This window comes from Glycine soja, chromosome 11 (assembly GCF_004193775.1).
Source record: "Glycine soja cultivar W05 chromosome 11, ASM419377v2, whole genome shotgun sequence".
Lineage (NCBI taxonomy): Eukaryota > Viridiplantae > Streptophyta > Magnoliopsida > Fabales > Fabaceae > Glycine > Glycine soja.
The window spans coordinates 33236760-33255902 of record NC_041012.1 but is presented as its reverse complement, the minus strand read 5'-3'; the positions used below and the strand labels follow the sequence as shown (position 1 = coordinate 33255902).

Sequence of the window (19143 nt, the reverse complement as noted above, 5' to 3'; positions counted from 1 at the left end):
AAAGTTGTTTTTCCTTTTTTTAATCTTTGGAATGAAAATAGATGTTGGACATTTTTGGCTTTTGTAATTTGTTGTGTTGGTTGACGTGAGAGTAATTGTTTTATTGCTCTTAGGAGCTAGAGAAGAGAAGAGAAGGAAAAGGCGCAGCTGGTTTACGAGAGAAAGAAGCAACTCAACAAATTAAGGGTGAAAGCTGAGAAGGTTGCTTAAGAGAAAGCTTGGTTCCCGACTTGATATTCGTGCTCCTGTTAATTACTGACTAGGTAGTCTCGATAATTATAAACACCTAGCTAGCTTGTTGGTAATTTGTGTTACATGCTAATTCCCAGTTAGGCAGTATCACTAGATGACAAAGTTCGTTCTCTTCAAGTATTTAAGACAGATGAATATCTAAAATTTGAATTCAATATCACTAATTAAGTTAGAATATCTTGACATTTGTATTCAGTGGTTTTTTTTTGCTTGATAAAAACACAGTCCTACTTTTTTATAGGACTAGTGACAAGCTACTCTTGCTCATTTTAGCCCTCTATTTGTCACATGTAAAATTCGCTTTCCTTGCTCTCCTCAAAGGGTACACACCAAGAGTGTCGAAAAATCATTTTTGAATTATCAGCCATAAGAATGGACTATTGAACAAGTATTAATTAGATGGATGTGTACCTGAGGATGCAGCCGTCATAAACAACATGGGCACCATTTCCGGTGGAGCAGTTGTGGATTCTGGCGGCGGCGGCAGCGAAACAGGTGGCGCAGTCAGTGAAGGAGAGGTAATTCCTGCATTGGAACATGGCGTAGACAGGGTCTGCTCCGCTGGTTGATTGAGCCGTGGCAAAGTGCTTGCTTTGGTTGCTAATCTGCGCTCTAAGGTCTGCCAAACTTGCGTTTAGATTTTGGTTGAAGTTGAACAAGTCGTGTACCGTGACTACGCTGCACTCCCATTTGAGTAGAAAGAGTTGAGGGTCTCCAACTGCACCCTCAAAGCTCCACCATGACCACAACACCAACAAGGTTAAAGCTACGAGCTTGAGTTGCACCATTTTCTTGGGATTCTCAAATTACATGATTTGTATATATCTGAGTTTCAAAATATGGAATGATATTGGCCTAAAAAAGACGTCACTTTTTTTTTTGGGTCAGTCAAGAAATTATATTAATTAAAACAAGGGAAGGTACAAGATATATCTCCCTTGGAATGATCATAAACTACCTAACATTAATTTCATCCAGTATAACATAAAAGTGTGAGTGATAGAGAACATTGTTTTTGATCACCGAAGTGCTTCGTGCACCTATACGAGGTATATAGTCAACACGGATAATTAAGCTGCTAATCAATAACCGACCTTTGTAGGTGCATAATTAAGATTAAGATGTATAAAACAATCCAAGACTCATTAGCACGTACTGACAGCATAATAATGATCTATAACAGAAATAATTGGAATGCATTTCAACTCCATGATTGAATATATAATATTGGAAATGATATTTGTTAATCAAATATTTACCCCATGTGCTTAACGCTGGCATTGTTTTGTATTATTCAATGGAGTTTATTTCTTTTTCCCCTGAATTATCGAGTTCATTTTACTTGTAAAAAGTAAAATATTTTACGCCAATTTTACATCACTCTCCTTTAAGTAATAAATAAAAATAGACATTTAAATCAACAAGATTATTTCTATATTCGTCTTTAAAATGAACTGAATAAAAAATAATAAAATTGAATAACTTATTATTTTACATTAAATTAAGAGTTAAACCTGTTGGTGCAACTAATGTGGTCAGGAACAATACAAAGATTGACAACTGACAAGTTTAATTCCTAACAAAAGGATATATGAAGAGAATAAAACAAGCTGTGGTTCTTCATCAACGTACATAAGCCTCATGTTTTAAAAGCTAGATCACGACCTTTAAAATTTTATGCAATAAAATAGGTCTGGCTTTATCCTATGAAATGTCTTTTAATTTAGGCATTATGGGCTCTGTTTATCATATCAACTACTTTTAATTATAAAGTATTAATTGACAAGGCATTTTGACATTGTAACTATGGACGGATCCACCATAGTTTAGAGGGGCAATTGCTTCCACTAAATTTATTTTTTTACTTATATATATATATAATAAAAAACAATTACCCCTATAAAAATAGGTATTATTTCTATAACAATTTTTAATATATATATATATATATATATATATATTAAAAATAAAAAATAGAATAAAATGATATTAATATCCTTTAATTCATTTCTATGTTTGATTTTGTCCCTTTAGTTTTAAAAGGTTTAATTATATTTTTACTTTTTAAAATGGGTTCAATTTGATCTTATTTTCTTCCATTGTCTCCGAATATTTTTAAAAAATGAGACCAAATTGAATTCATTTTATAAAATAAAGATCTAGTTAGAAATTTTAAAAATAAAGAAACTAAATTGAATTTGATATATATAAATTAAGAGATCAAATTGAACATTTTAAAAATAAAATAATCAAATTAAACTTAAAAAAATTAGAGGCCAAAATAATAACCTAATTTTTAGTGTTCCAACTCCTTTAATAAACATTAAAAGAAATACAATAATTCATTTACTAACTTATAGTGCATGTTTTCATTTGAGTGATTGCATCTCAATTCCCAAATAGAGCAAGAAATGAATTAAGAGAATTTGTTATTTCAGATGCATGTTTCTCTACAATTAATTTTGTGAATGATAAAATGCGCAATCACATGGGACAAGATGAATTGTTGAATGATTATTTAATTACATAAATATTTTTTTTATAATATTAACGATAAAATAATTAAAAAGTATTTTCAATGAAAATACATATAGGACAATTGTAATTTATAAAAGTCTCAGTATTTTAGATTATTCTTTTGTTATGATATTATGTATTTTATAAAAACTTATTATATGTTTATTTTATAAAAATATTATAAATTATTTCTTGTCTCCACTAACAATTTTTTTTTTTATCCATTGTACCTATGGCAAAACTATGGTTTTCAGCCTTAGCAGGAAAACTTGCATGAAATAAATATGTAAATGTTCCAGAACACGTATATAAACCCTCAAGTACTTGGTTGTAGTCAACAAAGGTAAAGGTTGCATAATATACATACATACATACATACATATATATATATATATATATATATATATATATATATATATTTGGACCTTGTGGCCTCAATAACTTAAGAGGGATAGGCTTAGAATGCAGAAGAAGCAACAACAATCAATTTAATAATGTTCTTTAAACATGCAAGACAAAATTGATTGCAATAACATAAATGAGATAAGGGAAGAGAAAATGCAAACACAGTTTTATACTGGTTCGGCCACAACCTGTGCCTACGTCCAGTACTCAAGCAACCCACTTGAGATTTCCACTATCTTTGTAAAAATCCATTTACAACTTCTGAACCACACATGGACAACCCATCCCTTGTGTTCAGGAATCCTTACAACTCAAGAGACCCTCGGCCCCTTAATCAATTTCATTGAGTAAGAAGAATGGAAGAAGAATTCTCTCTTCAAGAGAAGAATATCACAATGAAGATCCATGGATGAACTCTTAATGGATTTGCAAGTGTTTGCCCAAGAGTTTCTTGAGAGAGCATTTGACAATGAAGTTCTCTTGGAATCTCTCTCATTTTCTTTTGAGAGAGGATAAAATATTTTGGCCAAGCAAAACTCTCTGTTTAATTCGTGCCCAAGTCACCTATTTATAGGCCTTTGATGGTCATTCATAAATCCAATGAAAAGATGTGACTGTTGGCAGATTTTCTGAAAACTCTCCACTGGCAATCGATTACAATGTTTGTGTAATCGATTACACAGTTGTTTTTCTTGAACAGTTGTAACCCTTCATTTAAGATTTGAATTCCTAATGTTCAGAGTCTCTGGTAATCGATTACATATGATGTGTAATCGATTACACACTTTCAAACCATTGGTAATCGATTACATGTGCCTTGAATGACTTGAAACCTTTCATTGTGAGACAAGGCTTGATCTTGAAGAAATCTTGAATTAAGGCTTTGTTTGTTGAAACAATCTTGTATTAATCTTGAAGCAAAATGAGCCTTGTTTGATTCTTCTTTTGACATCATCAAAATCATGTATACATACATTCACATATATATATATTTTATTAGGTGTTTGACAAATGTATCAAATGTCTAAGTAGTAAAACCTCGGAAGTCTGAGTGTCGAATTCACAGGAATTTTGTGTTGTACTTATATTGGATAACTTTCAATTTATAAGGGAAGAATAATAAAAGAAGAAGTAGAAGAATGACAATGAATTATAATTAAGCACAAAGAAGTAAAATAAAATGAAAATTTCAATGAGATGCAAGTGTTAGGACCTAGCATGCCTTAATTGCCTAGGATGTATGAATTCATAATTTTTCTTAATCAATGAAGTTAGATTTATCCTACCCACATCTATCCATTTACTTGCCTTTGATTCCTCATGATAACAAGCCTATTTTAATTACCTATCTCTCAAATTCTTTTGAAAAGATTCCGTAAGAAAAATGCATGAAGAGTTAATTCTAGATGTTGTGGAAAATGCATGGGCATAAGAAATGTCACTCTATGTCTAGTAATGAATTCTTATAAAATCCTTTCTTTTAGTTCCATTTGTGATCACCCTCTTTCGAGTGGTTAACCGCTAAAGCAGATACATGCATAATTCCTTAAATTCCAATTAGATGTTACCCTCTTCCGAGTGCCTAACCCCTAAAAAGGATAATAAGATGAAGATGCAAGATAAAATCAGAAAAGATCATAGGATAGAAAAACCTGGAAAGAACTTCTTTTGCATTGATAAGTCTAAAGTACACCATACATCGCTTGACTTTTTAGGCCTGCTAGACCCTAACTAAGGGATTAGCCACTCATGACCATGAGGACTTTATAATGAGAGGGGTGAAAGAAAGAATGGATACAAATGATAGAGAGAGAAGAGAGGAGGAGTTCTCAGGCTTAAGGTAGTGATAGGAGTACTCTGAGACTCGGTGTGTCGTTTCCCTTGGCTGAGCTCTCTATTTATAGTTGCTGGAGTGGGCTTTGGGCCTTCGCAGGGTCGCTCAGCGCGGCGCCCCTCGCTTAGCGCGTTCAGATCGTGCCCTTAGCGCGTGCTGCTTCTGTTGGATCGTGCGCTAAGCGCGGGCTGTGCGCTTAGCGCGTTTTGTTTTTAGTTACGCTGCTCAGCTGTGCTGCGTGCTTAGCGCGAGCCTCGAGCTTAACGCCTGTGCCACCTGTCTCGCTTAGCGCGAGTTGTGCGCTAAGCGTGAGTCTGGGCTGAGCCTTTTCTGTTTTCTTCCTTTTTTGTGTTATTTGCCCATGTTTTGCTATTGACACCTCGAGTTTTCAAATCTGCAGTCACAATCCTTTAAAACATCAATTCTTTAACATTTAAGCGCAAATAACTGTTAAATAATTATTTTAAAGTCAAATTTACTTAATTTTCTATTATCAAAGTATAATTATTTAGCAGTTATCTCTCTCACACACACACACACACACACACACACATATATATATATATATATATATATATATATATATATTAATTATGTGGTTTAATTTGTGTGTACTTAGTCTCAAAGTCAACTTAATCACTTTTTTTATATGTATTTCTGGAGGTTTAGTTGTGTAATATTATAAGCCAGTTTTAATTTGTCCTTGTTAACATTTAGAATAGTATAGCATGTGTTTAATTAATATACTATTTTTTAAAAATTGTGATTTTGAATGTATACAATGTTATTGCTGACTTTTGCACATCTTGTGATCAAGTAAGTTTTTTATAATAAAATCATTTTGCCTATAAAAGAAAAAAAACAATGCGATATTTTGTTGAGAAAACACAAGCCACACAAAGCAAAATATCTTCGTAGTACTGAAGCTCTCTTACGTAATTGCACAAAAAAACAACATTTCAATTTTAGCATTAGGCATAAAGCAAACTTTAAAGTGAGGCCTTTTTGAAATTATAACAATAGTTTTTTTTATAAAAAAAACTGATAATAATATTTTTTTTATTAAAAGTTTATCTTTCAAATATTTTGAAATGAAAAATCATTTACTAAATTACTATAATTGATAAATAAGCATATTTAAAAAAAAAATTAGTTTTTAACATAACTACACGTGCAAAATTGGATTTTGAATTACTGGAGAGTTTCAAAATGTAACATATAAGAAAAAATTTAAAAGGAAACAAATTAACACATTCACAAAAAATAAACAAAACAAATAAAAAAATAGCACTAGCCCTATACCTTAAAAAAAGAAGTGTGCAAATCTTATTGACTTTTTCGTCTTTGGAAACTGTTTATAAATTAGAAATCATAGTGTTATTATTATTCGATCTGTAAAGAATGGTTTCACTTTATTCTATTAGTATCGGTCTAGTGGTGGAGATTGAAGTAGATGCATGCACGAGGGCTTAATTTAACCTTTATTGATGTCATTGTATATTTTTTTTATAAAAAAATTATATTTATTAATTAAAAAATTAACTATTTGAATTTATATAATTTCAAAAGTTGTTATGCATTTAGTTAGAATTTCAATTATTGATTTTTAATCAATGTCTATAACTTATCAATTTAGAGAAACAAACTCTCTCTCTCTATAAAGAGACAGAGAGGAGAGATCAAGTTAATTACATCTAAGAGCAGTTATCCAAAAAAAAAGTTAGGTCCATGAGTAAATATTTTTATGTTTTTATTTCTCATTTTAACAATCCACTTTCTTAAAATTTAATCATTGTAACAAGTAATTAATCTTAACTATTAGATTTAATTTACTTACATATTCTTTATTATTACTTAAATTTTAGACATGGATTTTTATTCACCACTAGTGTAAATTTTTTTCAGTGCATCTCAATCAATTTGAAATCATACAAGGTATAACTTATAGGATAGTTCTTATAAAAGTTAACAATTCATATCATACATGTTAATTTAAAATTAAATGATAGTATAAAAATATTTACACTTGTTGTCCAACTGCACCAAAACTAGTGCACCAAAACTAGTGCTTCCATCTTGTTGTGCCTGACTCATATTTTATAGGGCGAGCAAATGTTGAATCAGAGTGTAAGGGTCACATGTTGGGTTACGAGGTGGGTTGAGGGTGCGGGTAAAGCCCGTGGTACCCGTGATATTATATATTGTGATGTAACCTTATTGTTTATCAATAAGAAATAGAAATAGCCGCTATGCTCCAGAGAATGTAGACACACTTATCGAACCTCATTAAATCTCTTGTGTTTGCATGTGTGCATGTGATTTCTCTTATTCCCTTTAGAATTTCAGTTGCTATTGCTAATAGTTGGTATTAGATGGCGCTTAGAATTTCGAATTGTGGCAAAAGTGAGTTAAGGATTTGTTGGCACAACAAAGTCTTTTGAAGGTGTTGCGCAAATCAAAGCCTGATAATATGGAAGCTTTGGATTGGGAGGAGTTGGAAGAGAGGGTTATGACAACTATACGCTTGTGTTTGGCAGATGAGGTCCTCTATCACGTGATGGAGTTGAAGTCTCTGGGGGAGGTATGGAAGAAATTGGAGTGTCAATACATGTCAAAATCTTTAACGAATAAATTGTATCTAAAGCAAAAATTGTATAAGTTGAAGATGTAGGAGGGTTTGGATTTCCAACAACATGTGAATGCCTTCAATAACCATATCGACGATTTGGCAAGGTTGGAGATGAAGATTAAGGACGAGGATAAGACATGTATTTTGTTGTGTTCTTTGCCATTTTCTTGTGAATATTTTGGTGATGACCTTCACTTACGGGAAAGACTCAATCAGTCTTGAGGAGATACAAGCTACATGTATATATATGTCTCATTCTCAACAGGGCTGCAGTGGGGAGTACGCAAGACGATGGTCTGTATGTGAAGAGGAAACATGAATGTCGAAGGACACAAGGCAAGTGTTCTGGTGGTAGGTAGGGGAAGAAGTCCAAGTCCAGAGAACACAAGAAAACAATAGAGTGCTACAAATGCAACTAGAAGAGTCATTTCAAGGGGGATTGCCCAGAGTTGAAGAAATCTGGTGAAATGGCATCCCACTTAGCAAATGTGGGAGAGACTGACAATTCAAACTACTATACTGAGGGAGATGTCTACTATAGTGAGGGAGATGTTCTCTCTGATTCATGCAGTCAGTTGACAAATGCATGGATTCTTAATTTTAGATGTTCTTACCATATGACTCCCAACAAGGACTGGTTCACCACATACAAGTCATACGATTTTGTGGTGTCTATATAGGTAACGATAAAGCGTGTGTTGTTGTTAGAATGGGACAAGTGAAGATTGCTATGGATGATAGTGGAGTGAGAACGTTGTGTGATGTCCGACACATTCCTGAGTTGAGGAAGAATTTGATCTCATTTGGTACCTTGTATGTCAATGGTTTCAGGATAAAGATTGGGATACCCTCTGAGTGTGTAAGGGGGCATTGATTGTGATGAAAACACAATGGATTGTAGAAAACCTTTATAGGCTACTTGGGAGCATAGTTGTAGGTTGAGTTGCATCTGTTGAGTTTGATGATGATACTACCAAATTGTGGCACCTGTGTTTGAGTCCTCTCAATGAGCGTGGGATGATAGGTCTTCATAAGCGAGAACTCTTGAAAGGAGTTCGGAGTTGCAAGTTAGACTTTTGTGAGTATTGTGTGCTTGGAAAAGAAACAAAAGTGTGGTTTAAAGCTACGGAGCATACCACCAAGGGGATTCTATATTATGTGCATACAAATGTGTGGGGTCCTACTAGAGATTCATCCTTGGGTGGTACTCACTACTTTGTGACATTCATTGATGATTTTTCTCGCAAGGTTTGGGTGTACTTCATGAAATAGAAATCTGAAGTCTTTTAGAAGTTCAAGTTGTGGAAGGTTGAGGTAAAGAACAAAACGGGCAGAAAAATCAAGTACTTGAGGTCCGATAATGACTTAGAATACACAGACTCGTTGTTTTAGAAATTCAGTGAGGAACACGACATTCAGAGACATTTCTTAATGCGAAAAACACCATAACAGAATGGTGTTGTAGAGAAGATGAATAAGTCTTTTATTGATAGGGTTCCATGTCTAAGGTTGCAAGCTAGCCTTTCTAAAGGCTTTTAGGCTGAAACGGTAAATATGGCATGCTATCTACTCAATCAATCAACATGAGCATCATTGACGGGAAAGTTGCAAAGGAAGTTTAGGCAGATAACCTCACCTCGTTGATTTTAATAATTTGATAATATTGGCACTACAAGAAAAATAACCTATGCCTACGGACGCCTTTTCCCACAGACATGAATTAGTGTAGGTAAATCTCAAAAGTATTTCTACCTACACTTGACTAATGTAGGTAAAACTTAACAGTTTGTACCAACCATTATTTGGTGTAGGCAAATTCATTAAAACTAAAAAAAGACTTCTACCTACAACTACATTGTGTAGGTAAAGCTCCAAAAAAACTTGTGCCTATGATTGATTAGTGTAGGTAAAACTCAAGGATTACTACCTACAAAAGAACAGTGTAGATAAAACTTCATAAAACTTATGCCTATAATTGATTGGTGTAGGTATAACCTCAAAAAGTCTTATACCTACCATTGGTTGGTGTAGGTATAACCTCAAATGATAGTTTAAAAATTATAATAATATAAAAGTTATACATTTAGAACTTTAAACATAAGTTACCTGGGATAAAATTAACTTAAAAGTTAATTAAAAACTAAAAAATTAATTTATTAAATTATAAAATAATAATTTATTGAATAAGAATAACTAATAAATTATTAAGAGTAAAAAAACATAAAAAGATATAAGTTAACATTTTAAAAAAATACTATCAAGTAATATTTTTAAAACACTCATTACAAAAAAAAAAAAGTTTTGATGTGATTTTTAATTTTTTAAATTATCAATTTGATGAACTTTTGGAACATGATTTAACGAGAGCTAGCTAGTTTTTGGTTGCTTTCTTTCACCTAATTTACTGCTAAAGTAATGCTTGCATGATTTAATCAGCTTAAATTTTTCATTATTAGTTGCAAATATATTTTCTTTTTAAAAGCCCATAAAACATGACCAGCTACAACTCCGTTTTCATTTCACACAAGTTTGGCTCTAACACAAAGGAAAAGGGCCCATAAATTCTGGCAGTCCCATGGAATTCCATATGCGGCGTTGTCCAAGTCGAAATTTCATTTGCATTTGAGTTTCATTTCACTCTCATTTAGCTCTCTTTACTGAATATAAAAGCTTCCTTCTTCACTGAAGCTCTTTCGTGATTCACTTCCTGCTTCTGCCTTTGCTCCACCACCGAACCGCTTCCCCTTTAAATAGCGTTTTGTTTGCGCAAGGTGCATTTTGACCACTGATTCTGCGATTTGTGTGTTTCACCTGATATTTTGGATGAATTTTTGTGCTTACATGCTGTTTTTGGTTACTTCTGTTGTGTTTTCTGGATCAAAATTCTTTTGACTTCATTTGCTCTTGCTGATGTGGATCTACTTCGTAGTTGTATCTTGTGTGTTTAGGTTTCGGTTTTTGCTTAATATTTTACTTGAATACGCAATAGATCATTTATTTGCTTGGATTGGAATTTTCCTAGCGTGCAATGTTCACACGAACTGTAGGAATAAGGGTGAACCATATGCCTATTAATTTATATTTAGTTATGTCCTTTTCTTTTATGGAAGTCTTTTTTTCTACTAGGATTGAGTGAAGGGAATGTGCTAGTCTAGTTGTAGCAGTGGATTGTTGGCTCTGTTTCAGGTTTTGCTTCTGTTTCTTTAGTGGCTTACCTCTCTTGGAATTTCATTTAGATGGGGTTGCTTTAGTTATTAGTTCGTCTTCTTTGGATTTTAGCCCCTCAATTACAATATTACAGTTAATAAAATTATTTATTCAAAAAATGGCCAACAAAAACTTTTGTAGAAATTTCAGTGGCAGGAAGATAGTGTACATGTATTGTTGATGTATTTTCAGCAAAAGAAAAGATAGTGTTTTCTTCTTTGTTCTTATCAGCGATGCTATTTCATTATAAAATTCAGAAGGAACAAATATTCGGAGGGATATTAACATGAACTTAGAAGTGTTGGCCAGCCTAGGAAAACAAAACCATACAAGAATATATTTCATAAAAAATCTGAAGGAGCAAATATTCGGAGGGATATTAACATGCATCATTTATTCTACAGCACTCATTACTTTTAACAAAGAGCTCATGTAAATGAAGAGTGTAACAAGCATTTTCTCAATTAAGCCAAAATCTATTTAGTTTCCATGAGAAGTTGCTATAGTAACAACATTTGATGCCAAATGATAGATCACTTTCAAATCAATCTATATCTACAATTCTAAATTGATGTCAGATTTTCCTTTTCTACTTCCAAAGTCTCCAGCATCCATTTCATTATTCTTGTTCCTTGGAGACATCAACTTGACTATTTACTATTTGTGCTGTTAAGAATTGTTTACAGCCTATTGCTGTATCTATTCCAAACATAATTGCACTCTCACTTCTCTATTTTCTTATACTCAAGATGACTACTAAGGTAATATGCTGCCAAAGAATCATATTATGACATTGATTAAGAACACATCAATTTATATATTAAGAGGATGAATAGGGACATAATCCAATAACGAGAAATTTATATATTAAGAGGATGAATAGGGACACAATCCAATGGTTGATGGTGCTAATAGTGTCTAAAGTTTGAGCTTTTCTGATAATGCTGCTATTTGTATAATATCTTTCTATCAATGATAATGCTTACTTTTTCTAACCTTTTTTACATAGAGCTCATACTGATCTTATCAAGAGACAAAATCATCGATTATCTCCATATGAAGTTGACAAAATTCATAGTAAAGAATTTCCAGATTGGTTCTGTGAAAGAGTAAGTTTAGGAAGCATCAATAATATTAAATTTTGCATTCATTTAAAATTTTAACCATTTGAAATAAAATTGTGGTAGGTTGCTCGATTGGAAGAGCAAGACAGCACTCTAGTGACAAATGATATCAAGTGGTTAGCTCGTGGTCCACTAGAAATAGTGAGAAGATATAGTGGGTACATTGTTAATGGAGTTAGATTTCATACAAAGACACGTGAAAGGTGCTTGAAGACTCAAAACAGTGGCATTGTTGTAACTGTTAAGACATTAAGTTATGCCAGTTCAAGAGATAAAAACCCAAAGGAGGGAGAAATCCACTACTATGGTGCACTAACAGATATAATTCAATTGGATTATTCAGGAAAATATAAGGCTATACTTTTCAAGTGTGATTGGGTTGATATAAACAGGGGCTGCAAAATTGATAACTTCGATATGACATTAGTGAATTTCAATTATTTGCAACATACAGGGAATGATATATGTGATGATCCATTTTTTTTTTGCATCTCAAGCTAAGAAAGTATTCTATGTGGAGAATAAAACAAAAAATGGTTGGCTTGTTGTTGTGCATGCTAAAATCAGAGATGTATATGATATGGCTGATGAGCAATCCAATGACATGGATCAAGGGAATGAACAAGTCTTACAAGAGATAAATCATAATGATTTGATCAGAGCAGCAGCCGATGGTAGTGATGATATCATTGAAGTTACAATACCTATGGAGAACATTTTACCACATGACAAGGATGATAATTATATAGATGATGATGAGAGCGATGCAGACTTCTTTTGATTTGTTTTTATTTGTTCTATTTGAACATTTGGTTATATTTTGAGTATACATGTATTGAACATTTTGTCACATTTATATACTCTTATTCCTTTCTTTAGTTTTTTGTTCTTATTATTCATTACTCTTGTGTTTATTTTTTGTTATGTATAAAAATCACTCACAATATAATGATGCTATCCGTTTTTTTTTTATCAAAATTTGTTTCGTTGTTTCCTTAATAGTTTGATTCTTGGTGATTGGAGATTGGTGAAAAAATAGCTTACAAGCAATCTAAATTCGCATTTTAGGTAATTACTTTATTCTTCTTTTATTTTTTTGGCATGGTGTTTAAAAAAATCATAGTCAATAATATAGTTATATTTAATTTTTATTTTATTTTATTTTTTGGATTGGTTTATTCAGCATACTGTGGGAAAGCGCAGAAAGTTGAATATCATTCAGAATGATGGTCAATCACAAGCAAAAGAGCAATCAATTGAAAGCTCTACTGAAGTGAACCAAAATAACAACTCTATACTTGAAGAAAATGCACAATTTGAAGGAGGTATAAAGATTTTATTAACTTAATTTCTTTATTTTATATCAAATTATTTATAACACAATTGTTTATCAACTATATCAACAATCACAAAGAGAATAACACATACAAGAATATAGTTATGTTCAGTCTCATACTTCTCTTGAAAGTGCAAGTGAAAGTTCAACTAAAGGTATTTATACACATATGCTTTTTTGGGTTAGAATTATATGTACAATTCTGTTTGAGTTGAATATCTTTTAGAATATGATAAGATTAAATTTACTAGTGAGTTTCTTTTTTCCATATAGTTCAAATCTGTGTGTGTGTGTGTTTGATAAATGTCATATCCATGAATGATTTAGGTAAAAAGAAAACCAGAGGTTATACACATATACTAGATGTGTGGGACTCGCTAGATGGAGAATTCATACTTGTTGAAGTAGATCATTGGGGCAATCCTATGGGTTAGGAAGGGAAAACTCTACTGAATGCAATTGGGAGCTTGGTAAGGAGACACCAATGTGCTCCTATTAATTTTCTTAGCTGGAAAGACATGTCTAAGGACTATATTACTGACATGGTTGAATTAATTCAAGTCTGGTATAAAACTTTATAAGTGTTGTTTCATCTTGCTTCTTATAAAATTTTATGTCTTCTAATGTCTAACAAAATGATCTTTTTTGTTTGTTAATGATACTCATAATAGAGTAAGTTTCGATTTGTTCTTGAATTAATTTAACAAACAAAGAAAATATTGATTGATGACATGAGTCTGAAATGGAGGCAATTTAAATATGAACTGAAATCAAAAGGATATGATGAGAGCAAAACTAAGGAGGAAATGGTTGCTCACATCCCAGATCCAAGGGTTGATCCTTCTCAATATCGTGATTTAGTACATTATTGGTGCTTTGAGAAAGGACAGGTATACATGACAATGTCACCAACCTTTTGCTAACATAAAAATTATATATTATATGTTTATTTTTATTATTGACTTTCTATATTTGTTGGTTATAGAAAATAAACAACATCAACAAAAGGAGCCGCTCAAAATATGAAGATTTGCATTGCATGGGAACCAATAATCTTCCAAGACGGATTCATGAGATGGTTTATCTTTTTTATATTTTTTATTATTAAATTGCTTAATACAAATAGGATGATTGATTTTTTTAAACTAATGTTAGACAACAAAGGCTAAGGGAGTGCAACCTTCTAGGGCAAAAATTTATATTGACAGTCGAACTCGAAAAGATGGAAGCATTGTTACTGAAAAGGCTGCTATTATAATTGTAAGAATTTTAATTTTTATTTCAATACTTTTTCTTTCTTTTGCTCAATTTTCTAATAGAAGGTTATGGGGTGAGGGGGAGTAACTAATGTGGAGATGAGTTTTGTTTAGTGATATTGAAGTATTCAGGATATTGATGTATGATAATAATTTATAAGGTGTATTTATGTAGGATGAACTAAAAAAGAAAATGGTTGAAGCAGAGAGTTCGCAAAATTTACAAAGCACCCAAGATTCTACTAATTGGACAAATGATATATATTCAAAAGTCAAAGGACCTAAAAAAAGAGGACGTGTGCATTGTCTTGGCAAGCTTCCACATCAAGCAAGTTCATCTCAAAGCTCTTATGCAAACAATAAAATTCAAAAGTTGGAGAATTTGCTTGGAAACCTTGTAGCTGTGCTTAAAGTACGATTTGCAGAAGATCCACAAATTAATCAAGTCTTAGAAGCTATAGATCAAGAGGTATGAATTTATAATTCTACTTATTCAACGATTTAACTATGATATGATACTTTACAAAGAAAAAACATTCTTTTAATTTAGGTACCTACAAATGGTTCTACCAGTAAAGATCATCAAACTACAAACAATCTTAACTAGAGGTTAGTTGAAATTTAGATGGTAATGAAGATGCGAGCCGGTGACAAAATGTTATTTCAGGAACATGATTTAGATGGTAATGAAGATGTGAGCCGGCGACAAAATGTTCAAGTGTTTGGTTTTTACTTTGTCTATTTGTCCAGCAACTCGAATTAACTCTTTTATACATTTAGAAATTTAGAAACTTGTTACATTTTAGTGATGATTCCCTCCATGTAAAGAGGGTCATGGTGCACCAAAAATATACACTTAGGAAGGACTATGCACATGGTACTAAAAAATAAGGCAAAGTGAATTGGAAAATTTTCTATAGCACTACTAATGCTAGATCATTTCACAATGACAATGGATCAAGGGCTGCAATATGTTAAAAAGCACACAATCTAGTTACAATAATCACAAATTAGGCTAACAAAAATTTAATTGTATGTAGCAGGTTGTTGTAACTTTTCAAAGGCCATGTTGTAGCAGATCTCTAACTTTGTGCAGCATAATAATAAGCTCATGTATATTTAATTAAAAATTATAATCAACAAAGAGTGTAATTAGGAACTAGTTTTATTATTATTATATGACATATACCTACAGAAGACCGTAGGTACAAGTAAATTGACTTTTACCTATAGTTAGAGATTATATGTATAAATTAATATCTTTTACCTACACATTTGAAATAGTAGGTGTTACTTATAGTGATAGTTAAATTTGACTGTAGGTAAAAATATATCCATAGGTAAAGCCTATAGTGACAGACTATTAGTTGTCACTGTATATCCCTCAAAGTTGACGCAAAAAACGTCTGTAGGACAAAGTCCTTTATACATCTACCTACGGATTTTGGACTTCTAGTGATAGATTTTGACTGTAGGTAAAAGTCATCTTCCTTGTAGTGTGGAGTGTTCTGATTTTGTGCATATATCTAGTGATGAAAGACCTAAATTTGATCCAAAGTATAAAAAATGTGTTTTCATAGGTTATTCCAAAGGTGTGAAGGGGTTCAAGTCTTGGGGTCTAGTTTCTAAGATAATTAATACAACTATGGTAGTGTTTGATAGAGCTTTCCCCAACTCCATGGAGGTTCAGGTGGACCTAGGCAAGTTGTTGGTAATTCCTGACAGTGCAAAACCATGCAGTCCAAGACCTAAAGCTCGCCTAGTAGCAAAATGGGTATGCACAACAAAAAGGGGTTGAGTATGATGAGATTTTTTCCCTAGTCGTGAGACAAACTTCTATCAAGATTGTGCTAGCCTTGGTAACTAGTCATGAGATGCACTTGGAGCAGATGGATGTAATGACAACCTTTCTTCACGGTGATCTAGAGGAGCAAATTTACATTAAGCAGCCACAGGGGTTTACTAAAGGTGGACCAGATCAGTTGGTTTGTAAGTTGAAAGGGCCAATGTATGGATTGAAGCAGTCTCCAAGGCAATGATACAAGCAGTTTGATTCCTACATGTTTGGATTGGCTACAGGCGATGTAAGTGTGATTGTTGTATTTATGTGACAAGCCTTGATGATGGCTCTTTTATATTTTTTTACTACTATATATTGATGATATGTTGATTTTTGGTAACCATTTGTATGATGTGAATGAGTTGAAATCATTGTTAAGCAAGGAGTTTGAAATGAAAGACTTGGGTCCTGCCCAAACAATTCTTAGGATGGAGATTCACAGGGACAAGAAATCCAAATGATTGTGGCTCTCACAACAGGGTTATTTTGAGAAGGTGTTAGACATGTTCATTATGAACAATGTGAAGCCTGTGAGTACTCAAAACACTTTAAGCTTTCTATAGATAAATGTCTGAAGACAAATATTACATGTAAAAAGTTCCTTATGCCAGTGCAGTTGGTTGCTTGATGTATGCAATGGTGTGCACTAGACCGAATTTGGCAGATGATGTAAGCCAAGTTTGCAAGTCTATGTGTAACCCAGGCATGCGACATTGGGAGGCAATGAAGGGTACAATCGGTCGTGGTATTATGTTTGGTAGTCAGCAGGGTGATCCTTTGGTCATAAGGTATGTGGATTCTGACTATGTTGGTGATCTAGATGATAAAAAGTCTACAATAGGATATGTCTTTACTCTTGCAAGTGGACCAGTTTATTGGAAGTTCATTATTCAATCACTTGTGGAAATGTCAACAATTGAAGTGGAGTACATGTCAGTAGTAGAGGCTAGCAAGGTGGAGCTAGTGAAGGAACTAGGCATTGAGTAAGGTGGAGTTTAGTTGCATTGTGATAGTCTGAGTGTTATTGATTTAGAAAAGATCAGGGAGTTGATAACATTTGGTCAGATTTTGCTTAGAAGGGTTCATACATTAGAGGATGCAATTGATATGTTAACCAAGGCGATCACAACTGATAGGTTCAAGCGTTGCTTGGACTTGTTGAATGTTGCTTAGTGCTAGATGTGACAAGACCCCCAACCCAAAAGACCAACGTGGATTTGCTATTTATCTTCCACAGGGCTGAATATTCGCCAAGGTGAAGATTGTTGTGCATGACTCATATTTTATGGGTTGGGAAAATGTTGGAGCTGAGGGAAAAAGTCACCTGTTGTTGGGTTACGAAGCAGGTTGAGGGTACAGGTAAAGCTCACGGTACACGTGATATTATATATTGTGATGTAACCCTATTGTTTATGAATAAGAAATAGAAACTGTCACTCTGCTCCCAAGGATGTAGGCATACTTGTCAAACCTCGTTAAATCTCTTGTGTTTGTGTGTGTGTGATTTCTCTCATTTCATTTAGAATTTTGGTTGCTATTACTAACACATCTACAAACTGATTTCCACAAAGCTTGTAACTGCTAGAAATTAATGAAGTGGTCGAAGAAGTACGTCATTGCTCTCTTACCTAAGAGTGAAACACATTTGAAAGCATTAACCATCAAAGTCAATTCTGACTTAGTTTCATGAACTACCAACTTACATGTTCTTGTAATGAAAACATATCTAAAAAGTCTAATCCACACAGTCTCGATCGATAATCTATAAACATCTAGTTTGTTTGTAATTTGTGTTAATTTAACCTTTAATTTTTTAGACAATAAAAAGGAGAGAAATAAAAAACTAAGAAAAATAAAGAGAAAAGTCTATGTTTAAAAAGAGAAAAATATAGAGAGAAGTCTATAGTTTGTTTTTTTTTTTTTTTATAAATCATATGTATCTTCTACAGGAAGAAAACGTAAGTGTGAAAACTCATTCTCTTCAAATACTTAAGTAGTTAAATATCCAAAATTTAAACTCAATATACTAATTAAGTTGGAACAATCTTGTGACATTTGATCTAAGCACACTGTTTCTTTTTTACATGTTTAAAACTCAGTCCTACTCATTTTGTACCCCTCTATTTGTTACTTAAAATTCTTTCTTTTCTCTCAAAGGGTACACACCAAGAGTATCAAAAAATCATTTTTGAATTAGCAGCCATATAAGAATAGAATATTGAACAAATATTAGATGAATGTGTACCTGAGGAAGCAGCCGCCATAAACGACGGGCACTGTTGTTGGTTCCAGTGGAGCAGTCACGGATTTGGTGGCAATGGCGACAAAGCAGGTGGCGCAGTCATTGTTGGAGAGGTAGTTCCTGCATTGGAACACGGCGTAGACAGGGTTCAGCTAGTTGATTGAGCTTTGGCGAAGTGTTGGCTTTGGTTGCTCACCTGTGCTCTCAGGTCTTCCAAACTTGCGTTTAGATTTTGGTAGAAATTGGACAAGTTCGGTACCGTGAATCCGCTGCACTCCGATGTGAGTAAAAGGAGTTGAGGGTCTCCAACTGCACCCTCAAAGCTCCACCATGACCACTAGAACACCAGCAAGGTTAAGGCTACGATCTTGAGTTGCACCATTTTCCTGGGATTCTCAAATTATCTCGATAGGTATATATATCTAAGGTTCAAAAGACTGGTTGATATAGGCCTCATAAGAAAAATTTCTAGTTACTTATATATATGTTCATGCGGTGCAC

At 33.1% G+C, this 19143-nt stretch overlaps 1 protein-coding gene and 1 long non-coding RNA gene across 2 annotated transcripts; both read right to left on the bottom strand.

The window, feature by feature from the left end:
* Window positions 1–85: 85 nt before the first annotated feature.
* LOC114374419 (cysteine-rich repeat secretory protein 55-like) lies at window positions 86–1081 on the bottom strand. Its single transcript, XM_028332059.1, has one exon. It carries the CDS (start codon window positions 1038–1040, stop codon window positions 648–650), a length of 393 nt encoding a protein of 130 aa, XP_028187860.1. The 5' UTR covers window positions 1041–1081; the 3' UTR covers window positions 86–647.
* Window positions 1082–4817: 3736 nt separating this feature from the next.
* LOC114374424 lies at window positions 4818–19118 on the bottom strand. Its single transcript, XR_003658564.1, has 2 exons — window positions 18646–19118; window positions 4818–5402 (listed from the first exon to the last, which is right to left on the bottom strand). It is a non-coding gene; the product is annotated as an uncharacterized LOC114374424 (long non-coding RNA).
* Window positions 19119–19143: the final 25 nt, after the last annotated feature.